This window comes from Cyprinodon tularosa, unplaced genomic scaffold, assembly GCF_016077235.1.
Source record: "Cyprinodon tularosa strain WSP-4 unplaced genomic scaffold, ASM1607723v1 ctg1102, whole genome shotgun sequence".
Classification (NCBI taxonomy): Eukaryota; Metazoa; Chordata; class Actinopteri; order Cyprinodontiformes; family Cyprinodontidae; genus Cyprinodon; species Cyprinodon tularosa.
This window is the reverse complement of record NW_024037897.1, coordinates 231,759-250,775: the sequence shown is the minus strand read 5'-3', so window position 1 is coordinate 250,775 and position 19,017 is coordinate 231,759. Positions and strand designations below refer to the sequence as shown.

At 40.5% G+C, this 19,017-nt stretch overlaps 1 protein-coding gene across 1 annotated transcript; it reads left to right on the top strand.

Annotated features, from left to right (window-relative positions):
• Window positions 1-4,703: 4,703 nt before the first annotated feature.
• Window positions 4,704-17,190, top strand: LOC119791319 (GTPase IMAP family member 8-like). The gene is made up of 4 exons (XM_038297364.1): window positions 4,704-4,788; window positions 7,757-7,802; window positions 11,534-12,625; window positions 14,555-17,190. The coding sequence occupies exons 2-4, from the start codon at window positions 7,799-7,801 to the stop codon at window positions 16,000-16,002; spliced, it is 2,544 nt and encodes an 847-aa protein (XP_038153292.1). The 5' UTR covers window positions 4,704-4,788; window positions 7,757-7,798; the 3' UTR covers window positions 16,003-17,190.
• Window positions 17,191-19,017: the final 1,827 nt, after the last annotated feature.

The window sequence follows — 19,017 nt, the reverse complement described above, 5'->3', positions numbered from 1 at the left end:
TCCAAGATATTATCCCATCTCACCTTCTTGTAGTTTCAACCCATTGGTTTATTGGTTTGGAAGCTACAGCTAACAGCTGAAGCTAATTTCATTTTGGAGTTTTGTTCAATCAAACGGATGTTTAAAGGAATAGTACACCCAAAACATGATTAGACTTCATTTTCTACTCACCCCCATGCTGAACAACACTCTGGAGTACTTTTTTGATATCTCAAATGCATCTGGAGATCTGGGAGGCTTCTTGCTGTCTGCTGACATTCAAATAATGGAGGTCTATGGCGCCCGAGACAGAAAGGTCCATAAAAGTCCACAAAAAACGTGTCAATATTCCTCCATACTGCTCGTCCAATGAATTCCAAGTGTCCTGAGTGGGTAGCGTCCAGAATTTACTCGAAACGAAGTCATTTAGAATGTTTTTAGAGCATAAACAGTAGTGTATAGGATTTCCTGAAAGCGCGTTCACGATGCTACGGAAACCGCGGCAGACCAAACCAGATGAAAGTGCGCATTCAGCGTCTGCTCTGCCGATAATGCAAGCGTAGAGGAAGAAATGTGCTGTTTACCTGTGCAAAGAAAGAAACAACGAAAGAAAAATGTCTGAAGACTTCAGTGTTGAGGAAGAGCATGAGTTCTTTGCCGAGCTGAATGCGCACTTTCATCTGGTTTGGTCTGCCGCGGTTTCCGTAGACTCGTGAACGCGCTTTTAGGAAATCCTATACACTACTGTTTATGCTCTAAAAACATTCTAAATGACTTCGTTTCGAGTAAATTCTGGATGCTACCCACTCAGGACACTTGGAATACATTGGACGAGCAGTATGGAGGAATATTGACACGTTTTTTGTGGACTTTTATGGACCTTTCTGCCTCGGGCGCCATAGACCTCCATTATTTGAATGTCAGCAGACAGCAAGAAGCCTCCCAGATCTCCAGATGCATTTGAGATATCAAAAAAGTACTCCAGAGTGTTGTTCAGCATGGGGGTGAGTAGAAAATGAAGGCTAATCATGTTTTGGGTGTACTATTCCTTTAATGTCTGGTTCGGCCCGTTTATGGGTCAGATTTCTGAGGGGTCGATTCCCTCTGCTGTCAAATCTGTGAAGGAAACCAGTAGAACAAACCAGTAGAACAAACCAGTAGAACACGGGTCTCCATCAGAACCTCCACCCACCTGATCTACAACCTTTTCTGGTTGATACAACTGTCTGAATACTGAAGGTTTCATTGTTTTAGTGTAAACCAGAGGTGTCAAGGTAAAGCATGAGGGAGGTCAAAAGGTTTGAATTGTATTGCGCTAAAATCCTTACACTATGTATTTATAATAAAAAAAGCAATAATTTGTTAGAAATGGGGTTTGAAAATTAGATAAAATCCTGGAATACTGGCAGTGTTTCCTGGATGTCATAAAGACGTCTAATAAGGTTGCAGATGATTTGATTTATTTTCTTAACATGAATGAAAATTGAATCCGATTTGAAATAAAAAGGATTTATTTTTTCTTCACCGGGTGCTCGAGGGTTCATGGTAGTTCACCCAATCAGTCCATGTGTGTTTCTTAGACCTTGAGAAGGTTTTCGATCGTGTCCCTCGTGGTGCCCTGTGGAGTAATGGGGTCCGGGGCCCTCGGTTTAGGACCGTCCGTTCTCTGTATGACCGCAGCGGGAGCATGGTTTGCATTGCCGGCAGTAAGTCAGACCTGTTCCCGCTGCATGTTGGTCTCCCCCAGGGCTGCTCTGTGTCTCCGGTTCTGGTCATTACATCTATGGACAGGATTTCTAGGTGCAGCCAGGGACTGGAGGATGTCCGGTTTGGGAACGTCAGGATATCATCTCTACTGTTTGCAGGTGATGTTGTCCTGTAGGACTAATCAAACCAGGACCTCCAATGTGCAGTGGGGCGGTTTGCAGCCGAGTATGAAGCAGTCAGGATCAGCACCTTCAAATCCAAGGCCATGGTTCTCCACCTGAGAAAGGTGGACTCCCCTCTTCAGGTCGGTGGAGGAGTTCAAATATCTCAGGGTCTTGTTCATGAGTGAGGGACAGACGGAGCGTGGGATCGATAGACGGATCGATGTGGCGTCGGCAGTGATGCGGTCGCTGTATCAGACTGTCGTGGTGAAGAGGGAGCTGAGTCATGGGGCAAAGCTCTCATTTACCGATGGATCTACGTTCCCACCCTCACCTATGGTCATGAGATCTGGGTAATGTACGAAAGGACATGATCGCGAATACAGGCAGCCGAAATGAGTTTCCTTTGCAGGGTAGCTGGGCGCACCCTTCCAGATAATGCCTCCTGGTCGCCTCCCTCTGGAGGTGTTCCAGGCGTGTCCCATTGGGACGAGGCATGGTGGAAGGTCCAGGACACGCTGGAGGGACGATGTCTCTGAGTTGGCCTGGTGTCGCCTTGGGGAGCAGCTGGAGGAGGTGGGAGTGGATCGGGAAGTTTGGGGATCTTTGCGGAGACTGCTGACCCCGTGACTCCGTGACCCGGCCCCGGATGAAGAGGAAGAAAATGGAATGGATTTTTTTTAATCCCCAGTTATGCTTTATTTCTGATTTTAGATCAATTACATAATAAATTGATATTAATATTCTGATATTTTAACAGAATATTACTGTAATTCCAATTTACTAGAAAACTGAAAGATAAAATATATATTTATTTAGAAAGATGTTAATTTTTCTGTATATGTAAATTAAATCCAAAAATTCTTTATTTACCTCAAAGGGAAATGAAATGTTGCAGTAACTCATTGGCAGTGCTGTCAACAGCTCACACACATAGGTGGATCCGGATCCGGATCCGGACCACGGTCCGCTAATCTGTGACCTCTGCCTTATTGTGTCCCCACCAACTTTCATTACAAAGTTACATCCTTGCTCTTCAGCAATCCCTCACAGTAAGCATACTTGTAGCGACAGTGGAGAGGAAAAACTCCCTTTGAACAGGAAGAAATCTCCAGCAGAACCAGGCTCAGTGTGAGCGGCCATCTGCTGAGGCCGACTGCTGAACCAACATATTAAAATTAATGAAATGGTGATCAATAAACTTCAGTCCATGTGAGTTTATAAGGAATGCATTACATCTTTAGTATTCATTTCTGCATCTGAGGCAATCAAATCAGCTAATCAGTTTAAAGTATTTATTTTGAGTTGATGTAATATCCTAAGATCCCTGTAGATGGCGTCCTGTATAAGTCAACAGAATAACTTAATTTATTTGAGAAACATTTCATAATAACCAGAGCTGTCATTAGGTGCTGCAGATTTAAACCAAGAAAAACATAAAAATAAAACCAGGAAAGAACAAAGAACAGAAACTTTAAAAACAGCAGAATAAAAAAGATGAGGTTTAGTCAGAATGTGTTAAAAGTATTAATATTTATTGTCCAGTGAATATCCTACTATTTAAAAACACTTTTAAAGAAGTTGGGGAATCAACTTCAGCTTTTTACTGCAGTAAAAGTGTAAAAGTAGAACTTTTAGAACTACTTAAAGAATAAAATTAAAAGTACTGCAGGAAAAACTGTTAAGTCCAGAAGCTTTACTGCTCTACTCTATTAAAGGAACATTTTTCTACAATTCTGGATAATAACTTCCTTAGACTTCATTTTCTTAGTTTTTTTAATAATGGTAACTACTTATTGTGGTTTGTGGTGAACAACTAGTTGGGGCAGCACCGAATCCAACCATAAAGAAATTAACTGCCTGGATGAAACTAATTATTTTAATGGTTTTTATTTTATTTTTAAATACCAACAGGCCAGAATGAAAATAATGAAAGTGAAAGTGAAAGCCCTTTGGGAAACTCCTCCAACTCCCATTGTCATTGTGACACAGCACACCCAAGTGAACACTGCACACTATGAAATTGCATTTATGCCTCACCCGTGCAGGGGGGCAGCCCTCAATGGCGCCCCAAGGGAGCAGTGTGGCGGGACGGTACCATGCTCAGGGTACCTCAGTCATGGAGGAGGATGGGGGAGAGCGCTGGTTAATTACTCCCCCCACCAACCTGGCGGGTCGGGAGTCGAACCGGTAACCTTTGGGATCCAAGTCTGACACCCTAACCGCTCACCCACGACTTAAATTAAACAAAATTGAATCTTAAATGAAAAAAAAATAATGAGTCTATTTTTAAAATGTAAGGAGTAGAAAGTAAAAAGTTGTCTAAAAATAACTACTCCAGTACTTATTTCTACTTAAGTAAAGTAATAAAAGTATTTGTAGGTCTTTAACTGACATCTCCGGTTGCTTGGTGCTTTAAAGACGAACTGAATCCACATCAGTTGGATTCTGATTCTGGACACTTCGTTGCCTAGCAACAGTAGATGCTTCTGCTGGTCAAAGACTCAACTTTAGCATCTTTTTCTTCAAAGAACAGAAAACTGGTGCGAGACGGAGAACAGAGGCTTTGGTCCGGAAAAAGAACAACTTTTGGATTTGGTTCAGATCCTGAAGGAGCGGCTGGAGAGCTGAGAGAAAGGAAACTCCACCTAACATCTGCTTTTTAGCGTCTCACCGAACGCCCTCAGAACGGCTGTCAGTTCCTCTTCACCTTTTACACCTCAGGCTTCACCTTCATCACGGACATCATGTGATGTTATTTTGTCTTTTGCCAGTTTCCTTTCTCAGCGTAGCAACCAGCGTGAAAAGACAAACCCTCTAATCCGTCCTTCTCTTAAATATTAACCCAGCTCAGCCCAACAGACGTTTTCACAGGTGGCGTCAGAAGTGATTTTATTCCCATAAAGAGAAGACATGAGGCAGCAGAAGCCTGACATTTGAGGTTAGTGACTCCAACCGCAAGTTCTTTTCCTTTGGCATTTATCTTTTTATTCCATATTATTAGTTTCATGCTCGGAGTTGAAATCTTGGCTTTTTTTTACGTTTTTATTCTGTGTGATGAAAGGTAGATTAGATCATGAAATTGTAGCTATCACACTTATTCAAGTTATTACTGTTTAAATACAAATCAATCAATTATTTCAATATTTAATCCAAAGCTAACATAGACTTCATCAAGTGTTCACAAAATCCTAGGATGTTCTAACTTTTGACTCTTTTTTTATAATCTGCCTTTTAAAGCATCAAATCCACCAAATTAGTTAAATTTTAGGATCTAAAGTTTGAAGATTAAAATTGAACAAAGCCTTTCCTTTGAGTTCAGGGATTTATAACAATAATACCATAGCAAAGATAATAATAATCATTATCATTAAGAAGACATGTGTTTTGTCATTTAGCTGGAGAGGAAATGCTTATCAAGTCGATCCAAAGTCTAAATGATTAAAGTTACGGTAAAATAGTTGGTCAGTTACAGTAAAATACCTGCTGGTTAATCTTGAACATCTGACGTCTTTGAAATGCAGAGATATATAACAATAAAAAGAAACAAAGATGAAGATTAACATGAATTCCCCCGGTTATCATTAATGATTACCTGGCGTGGATCTGCTTATCAAATCGCTTTACGAGATCCAAAGTCTGAACATGCAGAATCACACGGAGAAGCACTGAATTTTAACATTTTAACATTTTATTTCCAAAAAGCAACAGACTGCTGCAAACAGGAGAGACCTTTTCTATCAAATCAGAGGCAAACGGAGGTTCACTGGTTTTTCTGGAACATTCAAATAGATTCACAGGAAGACAAATTTGAACAGGAAGAAAATTCCAGGTTTAGGATATTTGGCTGGAATCCCATCGGGGGGGGGGGAATCATCCGTGATCCTTCACCTCCTTATTTACTCCACTGATCTCTATTTATTCCCTGGATCGCTGATTGGCCGTTGGTAGTATAGGGTTAAACTGAAGCCACCGACCGCCATATTGGTACTCCCATGTTAGAATGTAAACAATGTTTCATAGCATCACTAGATTAACTTTAACTTCAAATAAAATAAATATCACATCACATAATGCCGAGTCATTATGACGTTTATAAATCATGTAATATAACATAGTAAATAAATCCATCACAATAAAATGAATGTGTTAATGGAGCAAAATAATATAGATGTGCCAAAAATGCTACATTGATGATGCACATCTAATATGCATGTATCTAGTATATTGTTATAGTTATTACATCTTACACATAATTTGAAGATTTCACATCCAGACTGATTTACCAGTAAATGTCTGTTAATGCTGCAGTATTTTCCCGTCTGCAGATTGTGAATGAATGACGTCATAAACTTTATGCTGTTTCTGCCTTAAAAACGTTTTAGCTGCTTTTTTTCCATCAATATAACCTGCAATATATTTCAGCACATGAATTTTTGAAATGAGAAATAAACCAAACTCTACAGGAACTACAGCATCATCCACTTAATAAAGAATTCCTACATTAACATTTCACAGTGAATGACTTTCTATTTCCTCTACTTTCTATTTTCTAACGTTAGACCCAGTGTCAGCGTCTAACTCAGTCAATGTCTTCCAGTCAGTCTGAGATAGCCAGACTAATGTTAGTCTGCAGACTAAACTATAGGATCCATCGGCTATAGATGGATTTATTGCTTAGTGTGTTGTTATGTGTTGCTTTAATGTACTACATTGCCCATAATGCACCAGGCAAGACGTTACCTGGGAGACCATGTATTAAGATTGGAGTTGGTCAGTAAAGTTTCGGCATAAACCCATGCAGACCGGTGTCTTTTCATTAATGCACCAACATAACAGTTAGTTCATCCACTGACTGGGAAATGAACAGTGGAACGTCTTCCTGCAGACAGATGCTGCTCAGGGAGGCATTTTGACTCTGCATCTCTGTGGGAGTGGGGAGTACCAAGATGGCGGCCGGTGGCTTCACTTTTTTAAGGTCCATCAGCAATCCAGTGAATAAAAAGAGATCCGTGTTTAGACGCTGGTCCTCTTAATCAGGTGTGCAGCAACAGGCATCACCCAACACCCAGCAAAGATCCTCTCTGAGACAGGAAGCTCACTCACACCAGAAACACAACATTAAATAATAAACGTTGCAGTAAAAACAGTTCTTGCTTCTTTAAACAGTGTGGTGAGGAAAAAAAAAATCCAATAGAAACCCTCCATGATATTTTATTTACTTTCTGAAAGTATTCACTCACAGCTGCACTGTGTCTGAGGGAGAGGAGATGGTTTTATCAGGGATTGTTTGGAATAGAAAATAATCATTCTAATAACCAGACAGACTCCTTCTCAGGATTTATTCTTAGCATTTATCTGTTTTTATTTGTCTGTATCTGTTTTGACTGACTGCACATGGCGTCCTTCTCCACTTCCCTGCAGGCTTTAGTTTAGTGAGATAACCTTGGTCTAAAATAATGAAGTACAGACTGAGTGAATGAAATCAATCTTTTATTTAAGCGGATTAAATAGTAGAATACTTTTTTCCCAAGACAACAGTAATTCTTGTTCAAACTTTGTTAATCTTTCCTAACATTTAACCTGCTTTGTGAGGCCAGTAGAGGCTGGGATCTAGCTGCTGTTATTTAAGCATTGGACAATTATAATTTCTGATGTTTAATCATCTTTACTTTGTGCTTCTGCAAAGCTATAAACAGTATGTTCCAGAACATCATGCTGTTTTTAAACTAGTAAAAGGTGTGTTTATAGTATTTATATGGTTAAACTGAATAAAAAAATGGATAAAATACAGTAATAACTTAACATGTAAAATATAATTTGAAACATTTCTGACTGTCTTTTCTAAAGACTGTTTAAGTTTTATGGTTCAAGAGTTTTAATTTCTTCTATAAAAATCTGTATTTTAGGAGAATTCGGAGTCTAAAACCAAGAAGCGCACATCTGACAACATGAGTGAGTATACGTTACCCTGCAGTCAGTCAGTCCATAGATCAATCAATCAACTAATCAATCAATCAATCAACTAATCAACCAATCAATCAGTAAATTGATCAATCAAATATTTATTTTATAAAACTTTGTTGCACAAAACTGATAAACAAAAATATGATGCTCATAATGGTGAAAAAAAAAGAAAACAAGAATTGTCAAAAAATGCATTTTAAGATAACAATAAACTTTTGGTATAAAAACACAAAAATAAACACAGTAGGAGACATAAATGGAAATGTGGAGCATGGTGTGCCTGGGTCTGAATGTGTTTTGTGGAGGTGGAGATTCAAATGGGGGTGGGTGTGAGCACCATGGAGGTATGTGTATAGGTGCGTACTCACCTGTCTCACTGAGTAGAGAGTAAAGGTGGAGCTGCCGTGGGTTTGTTTGATCGCTTCAATCCACGCTTCGTTTCATTTTGTTTTTCAGTATTCGTTTGTTTTCCGATATTAATTAACTGATCTAACTTTGTTTGCTGCGCCGTCATAACTCCTGCTGCTGCTAATAAACCAAACAAAAGCATCCTGGATTCCAGCATATCTCTAACAATAACCTATAATGAGCCTCACAAATAGGGCAACAAACGAGGACCCGACCCACCTCTCAGCAGCTGAAAGGATCTGTTTGGAAGCCGCAATAAAGTCAAATCAGCAAAAAAAAGGTTAAGAAACTAATAGATAAAATGATACTAAAGGTAAATATTTCCATGCAATAACTCCAAAATCCTCTTCACATTTGAAGTAGCATTTCGATTAGATTGCAATAGTTAAACCCTGTGCTGTATGATTTTGTTAACAGTAAAAACTGTCGGATATTCGACTATCAAGGTCATCGACATAGTTTAATATGTGGTTGATGATTATCTCTGGGATGTTCTCAATTTTAAGGGACAACCGATTTTTAACGTCTCTCCATAATTTAAAAGAAAAAGGACAGAAAGAAAGAGATGATTAAGGGATTCTTCTGGACAGTCAATAAAATTTGGGTAAATATTGTGAACGATTTTGAAATGAGTCTCTTTAACTTTAGGGGAAACCATCCATGTTGCATACTTGGAGAACGCCTTCGCAATTATAGACTAGTTTGTTGTTGCCAAGATATTATTTGTTAGGTTAAAAAAATTGTGAGTTCATATAGGACAAAAAATGAATCTGACACACCAAGGGATTTCAATCTGAAAAACTCACAGAGAGAGAAAGATGCAATTGGAAGAGTTTATTGATACAATAGTTTGAACTTTGGCGCTCAGGCCTCGGCAGCAAACATAAACGCGTATTTATACTTTAATGCAGATAAACTGATGAATGAGAATAAGGATATTCCCCCCGGGCCTGAAACTGGTGGTGGAGTTTAGATAGGTGAAGTTTGGTTAATCCATAGAGGCTGGTATACAGGGTGATGCTTGAGTTAGATGTCACTGAATGAACAAAGTTGCATAGACTGTCCATGAAGAGCAAGCATGAAGCGACTGTGGAGAGAAAAAACTCCCCTTTGGGAAGAAATCTCTGGCAGAACCAGGCTCAACATGGCGGTCTTCTGCCGGACCGTTTAAAGTGACAGGGAACTCCATGAAAATCTGGAGGGAGTACGCACTGGAGGTGAGGTTGAAGGAGCATCGAGGAGGAGTCGGATGAGCTTACTACAATGGTGGAGAAGGGGATGGAGGTGGGTTGTCTGAATCAAAGTCCGACATAGGAGCGATGGATCTTGCGCTTGTTGAAGAGCAGGCCTAGAGATGATTTGGAGTGGCTTTAAGTAGAGTGCTGGAATATGATTGGGCAGCGAGGAAAGTGGCTTGAAGCGAAATTGGCTGCGTCGGAGGCGGATCAGCCTCAGATTGAATGGAAGTAATCAGAGTTTCTTCAGTTGAATTACCGCCTTAGCTTCATTTTCAAACACAGCTTCCCGCAGGAGGAGAAAGGCTGCCTGCTCAAATTTCAGCACCTCTCTGCCCCCCCAACAGAACAGCAGAGTCTTTTATTAACAGAACATGACACAATGGGGCGGGTCTTAGGACAGAAGACCCTGCAATGATGATCTAGCTGGATGCAGGTCATAAAACAGCATGACCCTGCTTTATGACCAACTGGCTGGAGGCAGGACTTCAATGTTTCATATGCACAGACATCAACTTTATAATCATCATTGAATAATCCTAACATTATTATTGCAATCATTAAAAAATTTAGATTTGACTGCAGTCACAGGAATAACATAATTGCACTTCCTGTCCATCACACGATATTCCCCAATTTTCTATTTAGGTAAAGATAAAATAACAGTGGAATAACTTAAGGTGTTTTGGATGAGATGGATCAGAGCTACAGGAACAGCTTTGCATACATTTAGATATTCATTACAAGTACAGTTCAGATTCAATGTGTTGGTAAAATCTATGATTTATCAAAATACCATTTCTGTCCATTAAGTCAGGAACAAATAGATTACCTTTTTCATATGTCAGTTTTAAAAAGAGATTATTTATTTATTAATATCGATCTGTTATTCCGCACTACGGATCCACGTGGGGCAAAATTGTGGTATATTGAAAATAGACGTATACCAAAAACCAGTCAAATTTAGTTATCACACCGGAATATTTATATGAATGCCGACAACAAAAAACATTATAAAAACAAAACATAATTTCATGAAAAGCTTTACATTTTGTCCATAAATCTTGTCCTTCTGAGGCTGTGAAGGTAAATCTGTATTTTCCATGATCCCATATTATTTCACAAACCTAAAGAAATAATCTACCAGTTTAATAATGGAGAAGCTATTGGTCAGCATTATATATTATCTAAAATATATAAATCTATTTATTTTCTGAGAATGTGTTTATTTATGAGCAACTATGCAGATTAACAAACGTCTAGAAAAAGTCGACTATGTTCTATTATTTTCCATGTGAATCCCAGATTGTTTGTTCTTCTTTGCCTTTTCTAAAAAGCGCTTTAAATCAGTCCTAACTGTCTGATGTTTGAAAAAGGCGGCAGGCTACATAGTATACTATAGGATAAATCGGCGTATATATGGATTTTCTTGGTTAGTTCATCCACTGAATGTGATTTTACCTGTGGAATACAGCCGGCAAACTGCAGCCAAATGCTACACATGAAGCATTTTTACTGCGCATCTCCATGGGAGTGAGGAGAACCAGCATGGCGGACGGTGGCTTCACTTTTTTCATGTAAATAAATAGAGATCAGTGACCTGCAGCCAAAAATGTCTGTTTGATGCACTGGTTGAAGGGTGAATGTGAATGACATCAAGCTTTTACCTGAACTGAGTTTAGAGAAGAATTTTTTTCAATTTATTGGTTCATTTTCATTCAAATTTCCATACATTTTATACTCTATTCACTTGGCTTATAACTTTCCCTCTGCTTTGTTAGAGCAAAAAGAAAGACCAGATTATAATCTAATTTGTTTTGAGATGGCATGTTGAAAAATGTTAACAACCAAACCCTACACTGCGTGTTTTGCTAAAAAGAAAATGTTCAACAGCATTATAAATGATTTTTGTTGTTGCATTTTTTGGGGTGTAAAATATCCGGTGAGGGGGAAGTTATATCAGAGTGGAAGTGAGCAGATTAGTTGCTCTATTTTACATTTGAGAGGTAAAGACTTCCAATGTGACAGAAACTTCACATTTGTTTTTATTTAGTTTTTAATCCTCTTGCTTTACAGGCTCATTTCTCCGGATTATGCTGTTTGGATCAACTCTGTCAAGCAAGAACAAACTCTGTAACTTCATCCTAGGGAAGAAAAGTCTGGACACTCCTAGTTCTCATCAAGCCAAGACAGTTGAAAAGGGGACATGGAGAGGAAAGACCTTAGCCGTTGTGACACCCTCAGAAAGTCAGATGGGAAAAGTCGAAAAAGAGGAGCTGAAAAACTGTGTGGGTCTTTGTCCTCCTGGACCAAATGTTCTGCTGCTCTTAATGAATCCTTCCAACTTCACAGAAAAGGACAGAAGGTCTCTAAAGGCCACCCTGAGTTTGTTTGGTGAAGAAGCCTTTAAACACTCAATGGTCATCATAACTGAAGAAGGGAGTGAAACGAGTTTTGCTTTTAACACACTAATCAAAGAATGTCAAGGTGGACAGTACAGCCTGTCTGAAAATAATCACCAGAAATTAATGGAGAAGATTGAAGATATTGTGAAAAGAGACAGCAGTGCTTTCCTTAGCATCAAAGAGGTTGGAGCGGCATCAAAATGTGACCAATCGCTGCCATCTTTAAACCTGGTTCTGTTTGGGAGGAAAGGAGCAGGGAAGACCTCAGCAGCCAAAGCCATTCTAGGTCAGACACATCTTCATTCAGGCTACAGCTCGTCAGAGTGTGTTAAACGCCAGGGAGAGGTGTCTAAACGTAGAGTTTCTGTGGTAGAACTGCCTGCCTTGTATGGAAAAGCTCAGCAGGAAGTGATGAAGGATTTGTTCAGTTGTGTCTCTCTCTGTGAACCTGAGGGTGTCCACGCCTTCATCCTGGTCCTCCCTGTGGGTCCCCTCACTGATGAAGACAAGGGAGAGTTACACACCATCCAAGACACCTTCAGCTCTCGGATCGACAACAACACAATTATTCTGTTCACTGCAGATTCTGATCGTAAACATCCAAATGTGGCTAACTTTTTTGACCAAAATAGCGAATACGCAGAGCTTATTAAGAGATGTGGAGGAAGATATGTTGTTGTCAAAAATAAGGACAGTAAGCAGTTCTCTACTGTAATCGATTTTGTGGTAAAAATGAATCAAAGCTGCTACACATCAGCAACCCTCTGAGAAGCCTACTTTGATAAACTCCTACAGAAGGAGAACAACACAGAACTACAGAGCCTGCCTACCACTCTACCATCAAAGGTTCAGATTGGTAAGTATTTTAAACCATATTCTTCAGGTATTAATAATAATCATTAAAAATAGTAAAAAGATCATATCTTTTCCGCAGGTTGAGAACAGATTGAATGTGCTTTGCACAATAACTATTCTTGACCTTATAGGGTTTAGCTTTACCGTGTTCCAAATATTCCTAGATGTTCCAGAGGATTGGCCAATGACTTTCTGTACTACAATTATGTCCTCGGTGTCTCCAGGAAGTTTTCCTCATGTTGGAACATTTTTAAGAAGGCCTAACATATAGTATGTGTTTAGAGAGGAATTTTAATCAGCTCTTGTCTAGTTAAAGTAAAGCCAAATAAGATTTTGTGTTTGTGGTGGTAAAAGTAAGTCTTATGACTGAGCCTTAATCTGACTATTCTAAGATCAGCCAGAGCAGAATCCTTTTTTAATCAGATACAGACCAAAAGTACCCATTAGTGGTCAAGACTGAAACAAGGCCAAGACCTATGGTGGTCAAACCGAGACAAGCCTAAGACCTTTAGTGCTTGAGACCAAGACAAGGCCAAGACCTTCTGTGGTTGAGTCGCGACAAAGCCAAGACCTTTGGTGGTCGAGACAGAGACAAGGCCAAGACCTTTGGTGGTCGAGTCAAGATGAGGCCAAGACATTTGTTGGTCGAGACTGAGACAAGGCCAAGACCTTTGGTGGTCGAGACTGAGACAAGGCCAAGACCTTTGGTGGTCGAGTCAAGATGAGGCCAAGACATTTGTTGGTCGAGACTGAGACAAAGCCAAGACCTTTGGTGGTCGAGACAGAGACAAGGCCAAGACCTTTGCTGGTCGAGTCAAGATGAGGCCAAGACATTTGTTGGTCGAGACTGAGACAAGGCCAAGACATTTGTTGGTCGAGACTGAGACAAGGCCAAGACCTTTGGTAGTCGAGACTGAGACAAGGGAAAGACCTATGGTGGTCAAACCGAGACAAGCCTAAGACCTTTAGTGCTTGAGACCAAGACAAGGCCAAGACCTTCGGTGGTTGAGTCGCGACAAGCCAAGACCTTTGGTGGTCGAGACAGAGACAAGGCCAAGACCTTTGGTGGTCGAGTTGAGACAAGGCCAAGACCTTTGGTGGTCGAGTCAAGATGAGGCCAAGACATTTGTTGGTCGAGACTGAGACAAAGCCAAGACCTTTGGTGGTCAAGACAGAGACAAGGCCAAGACCTTTGGTGGTCGAGTCAAGATGAGGCCAAGACATTTGTTGGTCGAGACTGAGACAAGGCCAAGACATTTGTTGGTCGAGACTGAGACAAGGCCAAGACCTTTGGTAGTCGAGACTGAGACAAGGGAAAGACCTATGGTGGTCAAACCGAGACAAGCCTAAGACCTTTAGTGCTTGAGACCAAGACAAGGCCAAGACCTTCGGTGGTTGAGTCGCGACAAAGCCAAGACCTTTGGTGGTCGAGACAGAGACAAGGCCAAGACCTTTGGTGGTCGAGTTGAGACAAGGCCAACACCTTTTATGGTTGAGTCGAGACAAAGCCAAGACCTTTGGTGGTCGAGTCAAGATGAGGCCAAGACATTTGTTGGTCGAGACCGAGACAGGGCCAAGACCTTTGGTGCTCGAGTTGAGACAAGGCCAAAATCTTTGGTGGTGGAGTTGAGACAAGGCCAACACCTAATATGGTCTTAGTTTTGCCCTTGTCAGGTCTTGACCTTGTGATGTCTTGGATGGCGTGGTCTTGACTACAACACTACTGTGAACTGTTAACTAATGTTTTGTAAATCAATTTCTGTTCCCTTCCTTGATTCTAGTTAAATGTTCTTTTTTAATTCTGAGTAATCTGAGGCCTGGTTTCTCTCTGTTACAGAAGGTAAGAACAAGTGGACTAATGAGTGCCTCAGGATTGTTCTGATTGGGAAGTCTGGGTCTGAGAGGAGCTCCTCGGGAAACACTATCCTGGGTAGAAATGTGTTTGAAGCTTTTAGTGCAACATCAGTCACAAAGTGCTTTAAGAAATGCGTGGGTGAGGTGGACGGCCGTCCTGTTGCTGTGGTGGACACCCCTGGTTTGTTTGATAACAGTTTATCAAACAAAGAAGTACAACAAGAGTTGCTTAAATGTCTTAGCCTTCTGGCACCAGGCCCACATGTCTTCCTGGTGGTGGTACCAATCGGAACAAGATTATCAGCAGAGGAGAAAGAGACATTAGACCTCATTAAAGAAGGTTTTGGCCAAGGTTATGAAAAGTATTCGATCATGCTTTTTACCAGAGGCGATAAGCTAAAGGGAAATAAACAGTCCATCCACGATTTTATACAGAAAAACTGCAGAGATCACTCCTTCAAAAAGATTATCAACAGCTGCGGCGGAGGATATCATATGTTTGACAACAGTGACACCCAAAACCGCGGACAAGTGATAGAGCTGATCAGAAAGATTGACACCATGGTGTTTAAAAATGGATGCTTCACCAACAAGGTGCTGCAAGAGGCTGAGAGAGCCATACAGGAAAAGATTAAACAAATCCTCAAGGAGAAAGATAAAGAAATAGAGAGAGAAAAGAAGAAACTAGTAGAAACATACCAGAAGGAAATGATGAAAAAAAAAATTGAAGAAGAGAAAGCAAATAATCAAAAAGCAACCAAGATGGAAGATGATAAAACAAAACAGATAAAGAATAAACTTCAGCAGGATCAAGAAGAAATTATGGAAGAACAAGAGGCTAAGATGGAAGATCTTTACTCAAATCCTGACCAATCAGATGATATTTATGAACATATTTATGAAGGTTTTGTTGAAGCAGAACAACAAGAAAGTTATTATGAAACGCTGAAAGAAGACGTCAAACTGCGGAAAGAGCAGGTTGAACATTTTGAAGAAAGGGAAGGAATTTACTCAAATGATTTGGTATATACATTATTACATAAGTTAGACAAACTAATAGAAACACATGAGGAGGAAGCTCGACGAAAGGCTGAGGAGCTCAATGATTTCAAAGAAAAAAATACTAAAATATTTGAAGCTCAGGCAAAAGTAGGTGAAAAAAAGAACGATAAAGGCTATAACATCCTAAAGGCCCTGAAGGAGCTCACTGAGAAGAGAAATCGAACCAATAACAGAAAAGAAGTCACTGACTTGGTGAAAAGTTTAACCGGACGCAGTGAGGTAAAGAACATGCTTTTAAAACAAGCAAAGGAGATGAAAAAGGTCTCTCAAAAGGATTCCTGTCAACTGGAAAAACTTCACGAAAAAGAGCTGAGTGATCTGATTGAGCAGCTTTTGGATAGAATGGGACAAACTGCTTTACTTCATTAGACGAACCTAGCAGACTGAAACACAGCAGGTCGTCACTATAAAGCCCCATTTCCACTTGCCTTTTGAAACCGTGATGAGATCGGTCCGAGCACGGTAACCGAGCTAACTGTTGATTGCAAACAGAACTCAGCTGAACTGGACCGTACCAGACCCAACTGAACCGCGCTAAACTAGTTCTAGTTCATCAGTAGGGCTCGGCACGGTTCATCTGTGGCTCAGTTCTCTAATAACAAAAAACGCATCAGCAGACGAACACATCTCCTGTTTACAGTCAGCTCACTCATGTAGCGGGTTTTCTGACCTGTCCGGCTTTTTAATCCTCACATCTCTTCACAGCACAGATGCTTCTCAGGTTAGTGTGGTGTGACCTGGGATGATGCAGAGACCGAGGCTCTCATGGAAATTTGGGCGAAGGACGCTATCCAGGCACATAGGTCCCTGAATGTTATAGGTGCCACCATTTTTGTTTGCATAATTCTCATCTTGAGAACTGTAATGTTGGGTTTAAATCCAGAGAAATGTGAGTTTAAGAGTTTAAGAGGACGAAATGATCAAACACAGACAGGGATTTGCAACGTCAGCCTCTGCACAGGGGAGAAGAACTGCTGGCTCACAACCAGCACCTTTTCTCACTGATCCCTTCACAGCAAAGCCTTTTATTAACAGTTTATTAGATAATAGGGCGGGTCTTAAACAGAAAACCCTGTAATGATTATCTGGCAGGATGCAGGTCATAAGACAGTGTGACTCTGCCTTATGACCTACTGGCCGGAGGCAGGTCATAAAGGATATGACCCTGAAATGACCATCTGGCTGGATGCAAGTCACACAACAGTGTGACTCTGCCTCCTGACCTACTGGATGCAGGTCATAAAAGTTTATGACCCTCCTGATTGAATCACAGGACAGAAATGTAGCATCTCCTTTCTTCAATGTTTCATATGCACACACATTAATTTTATAATTGTAACCCTAACATCATGGACCTCCGACAGGAGATGAGGATGTGCGAGGATGTGCTAGCGTGATGTGGAAATGGACGTAAGAACCAAGCTTGGCATCGTTAATGGATCCAAGCTCGGTTCTAACTCGGCACGGATCGGTTTGAGAGGATAGTGTAAATGGGGCATAAGCCAGGCTTTATATTAACGGCCATCAACAATTCCTAGTAAAAAAAATAAAAAAAAACAGCTTGTTGTATATAAATCTCTCCACATGTCAGATTCAGACTTAGACAGATTTTATTTTGTCATTTTGTAAACACAAGTGTATACAAAAAGAAATGTCGTTGAGTACAGCTCTCTAGACTTTTTTAATTAAGTAAGCAGCAGTGATAAAAACAATATGGGCATGTACTTTATGGGCAATATCTTTGTGTATATTTAGGGAAATATTTTCATACCTTTAAAATTTTTCCAGGTAATACTTAGGGGTGTAAATAATAATCGTTTTGTATCGATGCATCGATCCAACAGCCGATGATCCGATGCATCGATACGTCCGCAAGAGAATCGATTCATGTTTTTTTTTTCCTCCGGTCTATTTTTATCCATTTGCTCCTGGGCGTAATTCTCCCTCCCATGCTGCGGTGGCGCTAAACCTATTTTGCCCTCCTACCTCGCTTCCTGGTTATACTCTTACAGCAGTGTGTTGCAGTGAGCTTGATGCAGACATTTTTGATTTATGCTCAGTATTGAAGCGTGGTCTGTGCTACACGCTGTGGGTCTAGATACGGCCGAGGCGGCGAGGAAGTGGGGGCGAGTTTAGTCCGACGACGGAGGGACATGAGGGCCAAAAAGAGCGGAGATCCAGGTGGAAAAAGGGTCCCAGCGTTTTCGCGCACCTCGCTCTTCTAGCGGGTCAAACTTCACGAGTTGTTTTCCGAAATTTTGGTCATAAAAACAAACCAGGCCGGCCTCCTGTCTGCGGTCAGCTACAATCTGAGAGAGGAGCAGCGGAGCGTCTGTGGAGGGGGGGGACGTCTGGAGCCGAGGTATTGCTTTGAACTCATTGCACTGATTTTCTGCAGGATTTTTTGATGCCACTTTTCTACTTCTGTTATTTGCTGTTGTTTCTTAAAAAAATGCATAACGATATTACAGCTTTCAATGATTTATTTCAAACTTGAAACTTTGTTTAGCCTGTAAGGTGTAAAAAAAAAATAAAAAATTAACCGATTAATCGAATCGAATCGAGTCGTGGTGTATTCTTGAGTATTGAAAATAATCGAATCGTTGGGTCAGGAAATCGATGCTGAATCAAATCGCCATGATGGATGGGATTTACACCCCTAGTAATACTTTTCATAACAACCAGTTTAACCAGTTCTATTAGTTTAGCTGTTGACCCCTTGATAAATGTCAATTAAATGTAACTCAGTTTTAATGAGTACAAAACTTAAATGTTGTGCAAATGGATTCATGACACCTAGACAGCAATTCACCAGAATAAACTCAATCATTTATCCACATCCAATCAGGGGCTTTAACCCTAACCCTAGTCCTCAGAGCCGGCCAATCAGCACTCAGAGTCCAGATGTAAATCCACCCCTCAGCCTGCAACCCAACCAAGCTCCTGCATTCAACGCTCCTCCATTCCCTTCTGCACCTTCATCCTCCTCACTGCAGGGATTCCCTGGACATATGCTGCATTCAGGAGGCCTAGCATGCAGGCTGGTTGCCCACACATCTAACAGCAAAGTCAAAACGGCGCCCCAGGCGGACCTGGGTAAATTTCAAGGCAAGGCAAGGCAAGGCAAATTTATTTGTATAGCACAATTCAGTACAAAGACAATGCAAAGTGCTTTACATGATTAAAATACAGGAAGATAAAACATTGAATCAAAGCAAGTAGGAAAAAATAAAAAACAAATAAAATAAAATAAAAAAATGCAGAAACAAAAAAAGAATATTAAAAACAGTTGGATTAAAGAAAACATGTTTTTGTTGAATTGTTTAACTGGAACAGTGGAAGGCAATCCTAAACAAATGTGTTTTTAGTCTTGATTTAAAGGAA